This window comes from Rhopilema esculentum, chromosome 6, assembly GCF_057945365.1.
Source record: "Rhopilema esculentum isolate cy_ngs chromosome 6, ASM5794536v1, whole genome shotgun sequence".
NCBI classification, from domain to species: Eukaryota; Metazoa; Cnidaria; class Scyphozoa; order Rhizostomeae; family Rhizostomatidae; genus Rhopilema; species Rhopilema esculentum.
This window is the reverse complement of record NC_142820.1, coordinates 5,284,572-5,298,886: the sequence shown is the minus strand read 5'-3', so window position 1 is coordinate 5,298,886 and position 14,315 is coordinate 5,284,572. Positions and strand designations below refer to the sequence as shown.

Sequence of the window (14,315 nt, the reverse complement as noted above, 5' to 3'; positions counted from 1 at the left end):
AATAGTTGAAAGCAAAATTTCAAGCTGCATTTAGGCGAACATGGAAATATGCTAAGTGATCGAGCTCAGATGACCATGTTGTAAAATATATAATTTAATTGCTTTGCTTAATTTGAATCTAACTAGAGAGTTACTAAACTTACAATTTTCTCACAAGAAAATTCAGGGATAAACACCAGTTACGATGCATCTAATGAATAAACAATATATTAAGAAGGAAAATGTGTTTTTTACCTCTTTCAAAATCAGCATGTGAAATTGTGACATAAAAATCGTTGCGAATGTCACCTATGGAAGTAACAATTAGAAAGTGGAAACTATATGCGAATAGCGACTAAAATAATGACAATGAACATGTAGAAGGCAAGGGTTGCCGAATATGACCATGCAAAATAAACAAGACAAAGTCTATGCACGTACTTCAGATGAAAATGCAGGTATCTGGTAGTGAAGGACAAGTTATACTACTGATAGATTTATAAAATATTTTTAGCCTAAACATATTTTTTTAGCCAAACAGTTGAAAACCTAATTAGTCCATTGCATCTAAACCAACATAGGTGAAATTGTAAGGTATAATTGAAGATGCAAGCAATAAAGCATGTAATGATTTTATACATATTTTGTTCTGTAAATGTAAGTTTGTGGCTTTTTTTAAAAATAAATCGGGAGGAAATGTCAGTCGAAGAATTTCATTATGGACAACCTTGCGAGCATAAGTAGATAGTCAGGGAAGTAATAACCTGGCATGACTATGTCTGGAAATCCCAGGCGCCTTGTGACTGCAACTTTGCTTTTCTTTAAAAATGGATTTTCGTCGATAATCTAGCGTCAATAAGAATATAAAGTCATATTAAATACAGTTTAATGAAAGATGTTTATCCACCATTGGAAATTATCGATCGCTTAGAATCAGATGTTGCAGTGATGAGATTTTAGGCCAATCTTCAGGTCTAATACAATCCTATCTGGTTTTCTCTAACTTTGATGACAAAGGTTTTGTGCAACTAAAAGTCTTCGTGTTTGATGGTGTGCAGCTTATCTGAAATCTCTAATAACACTAATTGCACTTTTTAATAACAAACACTATTTACTGGCATACAAATGATGGACTCACTGAATACACCGATGAGCAAGTTTAGCAACCCTATTTTAGATCATTGCTGTAGGCCGACTAGACCCTCCAAATTCTAATATGGGAAACGCTAAACAGGTCATCCAGTTTTTCTTTCAAATACGCTTCAAAGATTAGCGACTCAAAACAATCAGTGATAAAAGCACTGGTACTATCCTGTGCCACCCTTACGAAGACCCTTCCTGCTCATGAAATCATTAATGTATGCTAAAATGACATGGTGAAGAAACCATATGCAAATTATTATTAACTTATTTACCTTGTCCAAGTCACCTTGTAGCAGTTTGAGTCCAATGCAAATTTCTAGAAAAATAGAAAGTGTTTTTTTTCTTCTATTGGAGCAATGTTAAAGAATCGTCACTTGAAATTTTCGTTTGGCAACAGCGGCAGGTTTGCTGTTTCCTTCAATGATTAATTCTTTAATAAGACTTATAGTGTACTTTGATATTATGAACATAAATTAATTCGTGTTACAATTTTATCTTTAAGAAACCGTTTTACCAAACTGGAAAAAACACTTGTTGCTAAATGAAGGGAAGTATGCTGCCTTTAATCTACACATTAAACGTTTATGTATTACACAAAATTTCAGTCAGTAAAATATACCACATTTACTCTGGCATTCCTTACCGTTTTGATTGGAGCCAGAATTGCTAAATTTGGCAGTTTGCTTCTTTATTATGTATTCTTCTAAATACTGGAACTCGGATTCACTGCAACTATAGACAGGAAAAATGCTTAGTGAAGACATAACTATCTATAACATTAGAGACAATATCAAAGCCATGACAATTTCGAGATCGCCATAAGCTGAAGGATCCGAAGTTCCACTGACATTATTAAGAATGAAACTTTAACTTCAACATAATATGCTAACAGTATCGCAATTATTTTAACTGAAGGATTATAGAAATTCATCAGTTAACTTAATAGGCTAAATTAAGTAAACTGAACAAACCAAGTCCCCATAAGTTTGCTTTTTTGAAAACTACAGCAGTTTGAATAAACCATATCAATATATGTATACTAAAGAGACAAAATTTAAAGTCAAACTCCAAGTTGCGGTTAGTCCGGTATGCTGTCAGTAATTAGAGGCAAGGGCCAGATAAAGATAGTGGCCTTATGCTAACCGCATTATGAAGGCTTTCCCCGTAGCCTACTCAGTGATGACATCAGCACCAGGGGGGCTTCTGAGGAAGTAAGCATCCAATTCAAATGGGTTTCATATCCCTTCTATTTAAATCGATTCACTATTTATAACACTCCTAGCCTTCATAGGCAACCTCCCGGCAACGAGTACCCCCGAAACAAAACTTCATCTTTCAGAAAACTATGGCGCAAAATGTTATCATTTATCGTTAATGGGCCAGACACATGCAGCCGAAGACCATGTTTTGATAAAAGTAAGATAATAAAAATTAATAACCTGTATACGGGCATAAGGAACTCTTTCTGTTCCTCATCAACGACAACTTCCCTCAAAACATCAGCAACAAATATTACTAAAAAAAATTAATGAAAAGCAAATCAGGATTGCTATCTAATAGAACTTTTCAATAAATTATGTTTTCTCGGAGAATGAAATAAGTTACATGAACATGACTTTGAGTAATTTTCCAAGATTTATATATTATTTGGTAATTGTGTTTTAAGAACCTTTTTTAATATCATGAATAGCTATCTTGTCATTTACCTGTTATATTGCCCTAAATATTTTATTACTTATCGCCAACCTGATTAGCAAGTTGATCTTTCAATTTAACACTTCACAGAAAATGAGCTTTGTCTACGAATTTTTGACATCCAAAATCCTTTCGAGTATGACATTTTTGGCCTCAGAATTTCGTGTAAAGCGTCAAACCACACGAGCTTGGGGCTGTGTATTATACAACTGGAGGAAATTATTAGCATGAATAAAACATTAACAACATAACAGAACATAAAAGGTTCTTAATATAACTAAAACAAACATAAAAACTTGAGAAATTGAAAAACAAAATTGGCGGTGGTAATAAAAGAACACAATATTGTGTAAACAGTTACAGGGATAAGAACAAAACAGTAACATGCTTCCCATTGACAGAAAATATCATTCTTGAATGTATTTATGTAATAAATGAAAAAATGAATTTTATCATAAGTAATGATAAAATTGCCAGATGCAAACCTCCAACACCAAAGGGCCGTCGAAATGCAGTTAGAGGGTTCTTCTTTGAATCGATCACGAGTTTTCCTAAAAAATATCAAAAAGAATTAATAGAGAGCTGACAACAGGGTTGCTTTATTGCTTGATGGCTGAAAATATTTCAAGTTCCTGTGCAGCAGAATACGGATGAATATTCCATCAGTTTCAAAAGACCAAGTGCATAAATGGGTTGCTGTAATTTTGTACAATATCTATTGACAGGACCGTTTGAGTTTGCTGTATATTAAATAACCATTCTTCCCAACAATATATTTATTGTCCTGCATTGAAAATCTACTGTACAGAAAGGACTTGTGAAAGCTCCTAAGAAACGTATTAAACTTTCATATTCATATTTTGATTTTATTTTGATTAAATACTCTCAAGAAAATTAAAGACTCTAGATAGACTTTAAATAATATTTATAAAATATCATAAGCATGTTATTGATGTTTTAGAATATTTGAATCTTATTTGCTAGATTTTTATAACAGTTTATCAATGTAACTTACATCTGCTTTAATGATGGGGATTTTAGCAATAATTGAAACATCGATATAGGTCATTTTTCAGACCTCATGAAACTACAGTTTTATTCGAAGGCAAATCTTTGTTTAAATGATTAATAATACGCTTAAATTTGATCTGAATAAAGAATGGGGTTCCCAATTTCTTGAAATGCTGTTTTCTTTCTTTCAAGAATTCAAATGTTATAAACTGTTTAAAACGTAGTTCAAGTATCTGTAATCAACCTTTAATAGCAGATTTACAATTGCATGTAAAATATGTCTTTTCAATGAAATTAGACATTAAAAATTACATCATTTAATTTTGTTGAAGGTCATTGGTTTATTTTCTAAAATTTAATGTCGGTCTCTATGTATCCCCAATACCTGATTTCAAACTTCGAGTTCTTGATAATTTTCTTTCACTATCTGAACCTAAAAGTTTCGAGATATATTTAAGGCTCTTCTCATGATAAATGTATCATAATCGTAAATTAATAAAGCACATATTTAAACATTTAAGCAATTAAAAACAAATTTATAGACAAACAAACACTTATTATTCATTCAACCATTTGTTAATATTTCATCTTTTCAGCTAATTTAATCTTTAGCATTCTTTCGTTACCTCAACGAGTGATTCTCTTGATTAAACCTAGCGTACTTGTTTATTTCTCAAAAACAATTCACCACTTAGCAATGATCCTATTTTAACATGTTTAAAAGACGCGAAATCAGCAGGTAAATTATTATTTAATCACAAATTTATCAAATTACTCTGTTTTAAATCCACTTATAATCAAATTTAATAAAAGCTGTTAATAATCCCGTTTAGATTGTTAAATTTAAATTATCCCACTTTATTAGGCGTTATTGTGTATTCCAAAATAATTATTGGCAAAAATTGTTGCTAATGCAAAACCTTTGAAATCTGAAACAATTCAATTTGAAAAATACGTGGTTAAACAAACCTTGTCTAAAAACATGGCAGACGAGATACAGTTCACGAAGCAAATCTGAGCTTGTCAGGTCCTGTGTAATATTGATATGATATAAATAGAAGATATCAATAAAAATTTCAAAAGTTAACGTAACCATGAAATCTTTTCGTCGATGTGTCAAAAATCTAAGTAAATTATACAAGCTGTCACTGGCAACGTCAATGGAGGGAAATTACCAAGAGAACTATCGATTAACTGAAAAATATATAAACTGTTAAATGAAAGAGGTTGGCTAAAGAAAACTGTGCTTAACAATAATATAAGAAATATTTTATCGCTCGTGCCTTATACCTCAATTTTAACTATGGACGACCTAAACAATGAATAACTTCTACAAAAGAATAATTATTGTTCTATGGGTAAGTAAAAGCAACGGCTTCATACAAAAGCTAACAACTAATAAATCACGATTTACAAATTACATAGTATTACAATGTGTTACCTAAGATAAAAAACATATTTACTTTATTGATCGTAAAAAAAATTTACTGATTATTAAGTAGCATACCGAAAAAACAGCAATCATTTTCTCTAGTTTATCGAGATCTTTTGGCATGCCATGTTTACTCAGCGAGACCATGTATCTTTCACTGAATTCAGATAAAAACCATACATATATGCAGTGGAAACATCAATTTGAAATTAGGTTTATGTCTAAGTAACGATGGAAGAATTAACTGGTGATATAAGAAAATGATTAAAGCCATTTTCAGAATTTCGATTGAGTAGCATTGCTTTGAAATATAGAACTGCTCTCTATAATAAATCTTTTGCAATAACTATAACAAATACATTACTCGTATTCGCAGTGGCGTCGCGTGACCATTCTCGCTGGGAGGGGGGGGGGGGGTAGTGTAAGAGATGCAAAACCATATTTTACTGACAGAAATTCTTTTGTTACATTTATATTTTGTTATAAATTTAATTCTACCGACGAGTTCTCTGAAAGGTGGAGGGTGAATTTTAAAACAGGGTTATCAACACATATGAAATAAAATATAATCCCCTAGCATCTTTTTCTAGGACCTTCTTGCCATCCAAATTAATCTATGTAAATATAAAGATAAAAGATACATAACATCCGTTTGAGTCTATCCTGAAAAGTTCCTTATCAAAACGACCATATTCAAAGGGAGAGATCAAACACAAAAATAACAGTTTCCATACCTGATATATTCGGACTGCTTGCTATCGTAAAGTGATAAAAATATTACAGAATCTTCCCCCACATTCACCATGAAACTCTTCATCTCCATTAACAAGTGCCTGTGTCCGCCCTTTGCCAGACTTGACATTGCTGTTTTTCCGGAGTCAGTTCGCTGAAACAACGGTTATTTTTACCGATTTATTCACCTATTACAAAAGACCTCTGGACATACTCAATATCATTACATCTTTAGAAATATTGCTACCTATTTCTAAAGGAAGTTTTCAGAGATAAACAGGGTGATTGAAACAAAATCTGAATGGGATTAAAAGATAATTGCAAAACTGTCACAAACTAAAATTGGTGAATGTATGTATATTAAACCTATAACAAGAAATCGGAAATCTAGCGTAAAACGGTCTAACAATTAAATAACAAACAAGAATACATTTTTGCATGATGAATACATTAACCCGGATGCCTTAATAATCTAGACATAGAACAAGTACGATCAGACACAATCTTTAGCAAAATTAGGTCTTAAATCTTACAAGGGACAGGCCTTTTGAAGTACACGAATTAGAAATTTCAAGAAATCAACATCAACTCACTGAAATTGATTTGCTATTTTCTGTGCTGTCCACATGCTGAAAGTAAAGCAATGTTAACATTTAATGATTGAAGAACACAAATTTGTTAATTAGTATGATGCCTTTTATTAAACAAAGATTTATATCATACCAACAATAAAAAATTTTATTCATAATAACTGATTGATAAAGTCTGGCAGAAAATATAAAGAGTGAGTATTGGAAGAAATAAGAAAGCTTAATCGTTACAACAAACAATAAGAAAAGTACCTAACAGGTAGCTTGGTAATCTTTCTAGAAGAACAAAGAACACAGGGAGGTTCTAAAAAGCCTGATGTGAAGGAAATTAACTGTGTCAAACTAGTTAAGATGGACAAACACTGAACAGAAAACCAACTTAACTGTAGATCGTGATCCTGATAGAAGCAATGGAACAACCACATCAAGCTCTATTTTCACAGCTAATGTTGATATAAATTGAAACACAACAACATAGAAATCCGGAGAAACCTAGGATAATTCATAGCGATGCAGAAGCTAAACAATGGTTGGCTTTCAGAGCAAAGTTTGAGTAAATCTAAACACTTACTACATTGTATAGTTGAACCATACTCAGAGTGTCTGTATCAACTATGTCCCCATCCACTCGAGGGACAAGGTCTAGACCAAGTTTACTGGAAAAGAGGATAGCAGAACAATAATAAAAAAAACACAGGGACGAACTACAGCAATTTTGAATGAACAAAATTTTGCAACAAGAGATCCTGATTCTTTCACTTGATCATTCCAAAGGCTAGTTTGTTGATACAAAGTATTTTGAAAATATCAGAATGAATGATACCAACCTATTTCCCCAGTCAATTCTTTTGGTAATTAAGTGTTTGATCTCTCTTTGTTGATCCTGCGAAAATAGAAGACATTAAGCATTCTTTTCTTTAAATAACTTGCCCAAAATTTTTGAGTTAAGACACATCTTCAGATCCCCTTTTAATTATCATACAAATTAAATTAATTTTTGAAAACTAAGGAAAATTAGCAAAAAACTTTGCATACAGTAGCAACCTTCATCATATATCAAAACATCATACATTAAGAATACCAAAATGTTTCTACACAAACATCTGCATCTTGTGATAACTACCTGTGTCAATGTTTTTGACATGATTTGACGCCGGTGATCAATTAGATCAAACATTACTTTTCTCAGGGCCATGAACATTTGTGAATTTTGCTCCTAGTGGAAAAGGTAAAACAGTATACAGTAGGTTTCATAAAAAATAGTTACTTGCTTTTAAATACAACTGGTTTTGTTATTGTTTGGTCATTATCAAATGCTTTGGTCTCTGTATTCGAAGCAAAAAAAACACGAGGTCCAGTCATATCAAGAGGAAGGACACTGCTTGATAAGCAAAGCTTCTCAGTCTCCTAATAACTATCTTTGAGCATTAGGTATAAAAAATTACAAAATTTGCATACATGCAAAGATAGACCTAGCTTAATAGCTGTTTTGCTTCTTTAAAGCTTTAAAAAATTATTGTGGCCTTCAAACTTCCTTTCAAAAAATCACTTTTATTTTAGGTTTTTGAAAAAAGAGAACATTATTCTGAGTCCTTAATTTTTATAATATAACTACAATAAACTAGAAACTGAAAATATTCAACACTTACAAGATATAACTTCTTCCATATTATACCCCATTCTCTAAGAACGGTTGTTACTTCTTGAACTATTGGCTCTACTTGGGGATGAACAACTTCATAGTACCTAAAAAGCACAATTTTAGGCATGGCACATGAATGATAGCCAGTAACGGCACAAATTAATTTAAAACGATTAACACTACAAGAAAATTTTACCAACCAGCCTACTTGAAGAAATATATCCAACAAGACTTCAAATAAAAATTACTTCACCATGTGAGTCAAAAAAGCATCCAAAATAGTTGGAAATCCAAAATCTTGGGTCCGAAACATTGCTTTATGTTAAGAAAGTATATATGAATGCAATAACATACCCTGGATTTTCCACCCTAGCATCTTGGAGGCAAATTATATTTTTGGGAAATATACCCTAAAAATGAGAACAGGGCAAAATTAATTGAAATATTAACTTTGCTAAGCATCTTACATATTTGGGTTCACAATGAAATGACATATTGAAAATAGGCATGGTACCACAATTGATACTGGCAAGGTAGATAACTTTGAATAAGTTCTAAACTTTTCAGATTGGTTGCTTTTTTCAAACTAATTTGCTGCAATAATACAATGACATCAAAGACCCAAATAGAAAAATTTTCAAGCAAATAACTGACTTTTTGGCACCGTTTGGTAATCTAAATGCAAATCTCTGTACCAGCAAGGATAACTCATTTGCCCCAATAAATATAAACAAGTTTTAGCATGTCCATATGTTTATGGCATTATTTATCAATTATTTAAACTGATGACCATGCAGAGGATTGCATGGGTAAACCAAAGAAAGTTTCTTTCGCATCTGGTTAAATAATAGAAAATATTTGTGAAAAACTTTTTCATGAGATTTTTATGTGGAATTGATGATCAACAACAACAGTGGTGTTATCTGACCTATTGAAAAATGTTTTCATTTATGCAGGATCTTACCTTCTTCCCTTTGTTCTTTATAAGGCATCCTCTGAACCAATCTAAGTATGCAAATAAAAATATATCAAAATACTGTCTATGTCGGCATGGAGATTAATTTTTTCTAGAAACAAGCAACTTTGTGGATCCCTTTGTCAACACCTATAAAATAACAGCTTAGTTTCTGGTTAAGATATTGCAGATGGAAAGTTTAGCTTCTTGCTAAATATGTCAAACTGTCTGTTGGAAAATGCAAAAAATTACCTCTCAGTTTTAAAGGTAACCATGGTTTCAGTTTATGTGTTGATAAATAAATATGTAACTGGATATTGATTATACATATCTGGACTGCCTTACAGTTTCTTCAGTCAGTGCTGTTGATGTTTTTCCTAACTACACTCTGAGGCAACATATTTTTTATTAGAAGCTTACTATTAAGATGCAAAACAGCCTAGATTGAATTCTAGGTTCACTTTGAGGTTTTCTACTAGAGAGCATTTCCTATTCAAGAGCATTTAAAGAACATTCCCATGCAGAATTATTCATTTAAAACTTTAACTATCAGTTTCTTATCTTTCTCTGATCTACTCAGTTATATTTGTTTGTTACCCACCTTGAGATTCCTCCAGTATCTGAACAGTCTCGCCAACCCTCAAAGAAATTCCCAGCTTTACTTTCTCTCCATCAAAGTTATATATGGCTAAGGAAAACACCAATAATTTGTCAAGTTACAAATATATGATTTATGGTATCTGAAAATTTTAAAAAGTATAATTCATACAAATGAGGAGCCAAAACAGATTAATATTTTGGTAGCTCTGCTGAAATATTGGGCAAAAGAAATGAAAGTAATAAAAAACTGTGTATAAAAGAAAATTTGAACAGAAATTCAGGCTTACCTTGATGTGTGGAGGGGGTAACGGAGCATTCAAATATATAAACAATAAATTCTGGCATTAGTTATAGATCATGGGGATAGTTATTAAAAATATGATACTTTCTCTGAAAAGGCTCTGAATGACCAATCCTTAAAATTCAAAATTAAATGAAAAATTCCTTAATTAATGCAATTGAAAATGCATTGTTTGTAAAAGAATTCCTTAATTAATGAAACAGAAAAAAAATTATCTTAAGAAAATTACCTAATTAATTTTACCTAATTTTTTATTTCTTAATTAGGTCACAAATGTAGTTTAGTGTAATTAGGTATATATAATATATACTAAGCTAAACTGCTTTGCTAGAATATTATGATCTGGTACACCAATTAGGATTGATCAGAGAATCTGGGTACAATAAAGGAAGTAGTTTCTCGACATATCCTAGACATAACTTGACAATTTTTTGACTTGATAATTTATAGTCATTCCATAAAAGAACCTTTACATCAGGGAATGGTTGTTTTGGATGCTTTATGGCTACTTTTCGGTGATTAAGGCAAACTGATTTTATTATTTTATGCACAGTGAGAATTCCAAGAAGGAGGAAGCAAAAACTTGAATGACGCCGGATTATGAAACATAAATATATAAGGAAACAGCTCTCTTTCAAATATTTATGGTTTAACTTCGTCTTTTCTCCCGTTTAAGCACGATTGAATAGATCTGCTAATTACAAGATCTCTTTTTCATAAAAATCTCAATTCACACAAGAGCTCGTTTGTTTACGACAAAATGACGTCTATGCAGGTAATGGCATTGACATATTAGCGTGATAGTCTGTCAAAAGATGGTTAAGCCTTACCAACTCCATATTTCGCTTTCTCTGAACTAGGTTTCCAAGCCATTCTTTTTGTCCTTGAATTAATTCAGTTACTTGAGCATAAATATACTTCCTTTTCGATATCCAGTACGACGCGGCCTTCTGCTGGCCAGCGAACGAAACTTTAAGGTACGTTGCTCATTTAAAAGAAAACAAACAGCAAAATTTCTTGATTTTGATGCAGATCCCACAACATATGCCAGATCTGGCTACACTCCAACCACCGTGGTCTGAAGAACCAAAATGTCACTTATTGAAAAGTTGGCTCTGGGCGCACCACAGTCAGATAATAGTTTTGGCCTATTTGTAATTCCTTGGCTCGTTTCAAGAATCCCTTCCAGTAATAACATTGTTTTCTGGAACTTCAAAAATGGAGCATCGTTTGCCGGTAGTTTTTAAGCATACCATTCTCCGTGATGTGACAATATCCCAAACTTAATGTTACAGATTCTGTGTAAAGATCTGTTGTGTCACTAATGATAGCCGCCAAAGAATTAACAACAACAGCCCTTTTTTAGTGCATCCCGCGGGTACCGGTCCAATTACGATCTAGCGCGGGTTGTGTCACAAGAGGGAACAATGTGTGTCATCACTCTCCGTACATATACATATCTTATCTATACTTGTTTTTCTCCATATTTGTCTTCCTGCCGAGCCTTTGCACTTACTTGTTTTTTGTAAAAGCACTTTTGAAAGTGAAATTTTGTGAATATGGCTTTGGTACCGCAAAGTTTAAATGGCACGGAAAAGCGGAAACACAGAGGACAATAGCCATCTGTACCAAAGTTTGGATTGAAGGCAACGAAAAGGCGGACCCAGAGCAGATTTGAAGAGGGGCAATTGGAAGTGGGAGCGCTGAAAAATTTTCAGAAATGGGTGACGAGAGTACGCTGAATACAACAATTTCAGATCCTAACTACTGAAGGCCTCTTATTAAAATTTCTCTCTTAATAGATAGACGAATTTTTCGGCTGAACATTCGCTGCTCCGCCATAGATCTCCAACCCCATTAGAGTACTCTACAAAAAGGGCTGACTGCTGACTTCAATATTTTTTTCCGGTAAGGCCCAGAAAACTTTCAATTAGAGTATGGCTGTTCAGTTAAACAGTACTCTGCGCCATTATTGCAAAATGCAAGATTTATTGTTCAGATGAAGGCGGCCACTTTGCTTGGCGGCAGAAAAAGTTTCGCAACTATGACATTCTAGAGACAGCCGGAAAATGGATTCGGGATATTTACAACATCGACTGAGAACCAAAGACAAATATTCCATCATGAAAGTGCTCCATAAATGTATTTGGCTTGATTATGACATGAAGTTTGGACAGCTATTAAGCGTAAGAAATTGAACAATGTTTGAATGGAGGCAGGAATTAAAGAACACAACTTTATGGATAGCCTTTGTTCTCTTCCTGAGCGTGACTTTTCTAGCAAAACATGATCCATTTTTGGAACAAACAACTAATCATGAAGTAGATAAACCTATAGGTCTTAGAAATTTTTTCAACTGATTCTCATTCTTCAAAAGTGACGCACAACTTCAAACAACGGGGTGTCAGTTTGTTTCAACTCGGTGAGGGAGGGGCGACTGCCCTAGTTGCCCTCATTAAATCCGCCACTGCCTGCTCGTTAACCAGTCTGTGACAACCAACATTTGGATACGATAAGAAGAATCTCCTTCTCAACTAGTCATCTGCTTCTTCAAAGCTTAAATTCAAATTCAAATTCATGCAATTCATCAACATATTTACAATTTATCGAATGTATGTTAGCCAAAGATATATCAATAAAAGAAAGAAGTTAGATAAATATTTATCCATACAATATGCTCTATATAATACAACTTGTAGTAAGTTGTCCAAGACACTGATTGAACCAATGAGGTGGATAGAACCAAAAAGATATTCGAGCCCAGTGCCCTGATACTTGGGTTACAAATGGTTTTTGTATTATAATTTCACTTTGCCATTGTTTCTATTCTTGAGAACATTTTCCAATTTTAAAAAGAAAAAAATCTGTTTACCAGCCTATCTTTCGAAGAGATTTTAAGGTCTTTGCATCTCACTTCTTTTGTGGTGTGGTGAGAAGGGTTGTGACGGAAGGGTTGTGACGAAAGGGTTGTGACGAAAGAGTTTTGACGAAAGGGTTTTGACGAAAGGGTTCTGAAAATATCTCGTTTATTACATTTACATAACATTACATTACATTCCGATGGCCAATTAGACATTAACATTGCTACTATCTTAGGCAAATGTGAAAAGGCACCAAAGTTATGGGTAGGCGCGTTCTACTATGGGAAATTGAGCTTTTTCTCGTGGAAAATATTAAATTTGAAGGTCCTAGAGGCCACGTATAAAAAGAAAAATGTGTTGGTTTATGGATTAGTCCTACTGCTATTTGAAATTTTTAAAAATGTTTAAGAGTACAGTCTTATCAAAATAACTAGAATATTTATACAGGAATAAAAACACTTCGCGAAGACACCCCAAAGCGAATGAAAGCTGTAATAAATGTCTTTCCTGTAAGTAGTCAAACAACTAAACGTTTAAAATTCCCTGTTTACAATTTTCAATGACAGAAATTGAAAAGTTAAAAAGTTAAAATATATAACACAGAAGAGAAGCATTGCATGTCAAGAAATTACACGATAAGCAAAATTTATGCAAAGCCGGACTAAATGAATCCAGGGACCGCGGAAGCGGGGAGGGCTATGGGAGCTTTAGCCCCCCAGTAGTAGCCTCCAAAATGTACTTGAAACCATACAAAAATTGCCCTGATCTTGGCTTTTAGCATGTTTAGCCCCCCAAAACGATTTAGTCCCCCTCCGCGGTCCTTGAATGAAGGGCTACAGATGTTCTTCAAGAAGGGTACAGTCGATTGCTGGCTACAAAAATCAATAATATTTATTGGCTTTGAAGGAAAAAGTATTGTCAAGAAATGAAAGACCTCAAAATGTGGCTATATTTTTTGTTTATTATAGTTGCTTCTGTAAAGTCGTTCAAAGAAACTTGTTAATTTGTTGAAGTTATTTGATCTGGGTAAATCTCGAGATAATCAAATGAAAAGGAAGCAGTTTCTTGACAAGTGTTCGGTGCATCTTTCAGGTCGAGCTTAATGTTGGGCACTTCTCGTCCATTAAAGGAGCATCCTCCATAGACGTTGGATAACAGTGGGGCATGACTTTCGATGCCGATTGCTCTAGACACTGCCTTTGTTTCCTTTTCTGAACCAAAAACAAGCTCAATCTGCATATGAAGGAGTTTCAATTTCCTGACAACTATTTTTGGCAATATTAGTTGCTACTTCGAGTTTGTAGAACTTTTTGTTTCTGTTTAACAATTTTTTGACAACGTACACGGAAACTTTATTGCCTTCTCGCTAGGCGT

The 14,315-nt window shown here is 33.3% G+C and overlaps 1 protein-coding gene across 2 annotated transcripts in view; it reads right to left on the bottom strand.

Moving 5' to 3' along the window:
* Nucleotides 1-11,564, bottom strand: part of LOC135686945 (dedicator of cytokinesis protein 3) — a 39,376-nt gene extending 27,812 nt beyond the window's left edge. The window contains exons 1-19 of one of the 2 annotated variants that reach the window (XM_065203355.2): nucleotides 10,911-11,564; nucleotides 9,781-9,867; nucleotides 9,189-9,229; nucleotides 8,579-8,634; nucleotides 8,232-8,328; nucleotides 7,706-7,798; nucleotides 7,410-7,465; nucleotides 7,154-7,238; nucleotides 6,586-6,621; nucleotides 5,995-6,146; nucleotides 5,336-5,417; nucleotides 4,798-4,858; nucleotides 4,214-4,261; nucleotides 3,303-3,368; nucleotides 2,562-2,637; nucleotides 1,766-1,854; nucleotides 1,395-1,438; nucleotides 744-825; nucleotides 235-288 (exon numbers count right to left, since the gene is read on the bottom strand). In XM_065203355.2, coding sequence (XP_065059427.2) covers nucleotides 235-288; nucleotides 744-825; nucleotides 1,395-1,438; nucleotides 1,766-1,854; nucleotides 2,562-2,637; nucleotides 3,303-3,368; nucleotides 4,214-4,261; nucleotides 4,798-4,858; nucleotides 5,336-5,417; nucleotides 5,995-6,146; nucleotides 6,586-6,621; nucleotides 7,154-7,238; nucleotides 7,410-7,465; nucleotides 7,706-7,798; nucleotides 8,232-8,328; nucleotides 8,579-8,634; nucleotides 9,189-9,229; nucleotides 9,781-9,867; nucleotides 10,911-10,953 — 1,348 coding nt within the window. In that variant the 5' untranslated portion in view covers nucleotides 10,954-11,564. The remainder of the gene's footprint in view (nucleotides 1-234; nucleotides 289-743; nucleotides 826-1,394; nucleotides 1,439-1,765; nucleotides 1,855-2,561; nucleotides 2,638-3,302; nucleotides 3,369-4,213; nucleotides 4,262-4,797; nucleotides 4,859-5,335; nucleotides 5,418-5,994; nucleotides 6,147-6,585; nucleotides 6,622-7,153; nucleotides 7,239-7,409; nucleotides 7,466-7,705; nucleotides 7,799-8,231; nucleotides 8,329-8,578; nucleotides 8,635-9,188; nucleotides 9,230-9,780; nucleotides 9,868-10,910) is intronic. The other variant, XM_065203357.2, reaches the window with a different exon arrangement.
* Between the last annotated feature and the right edge of the window lie 2,751 nt (nucleotides 11,565-14,315).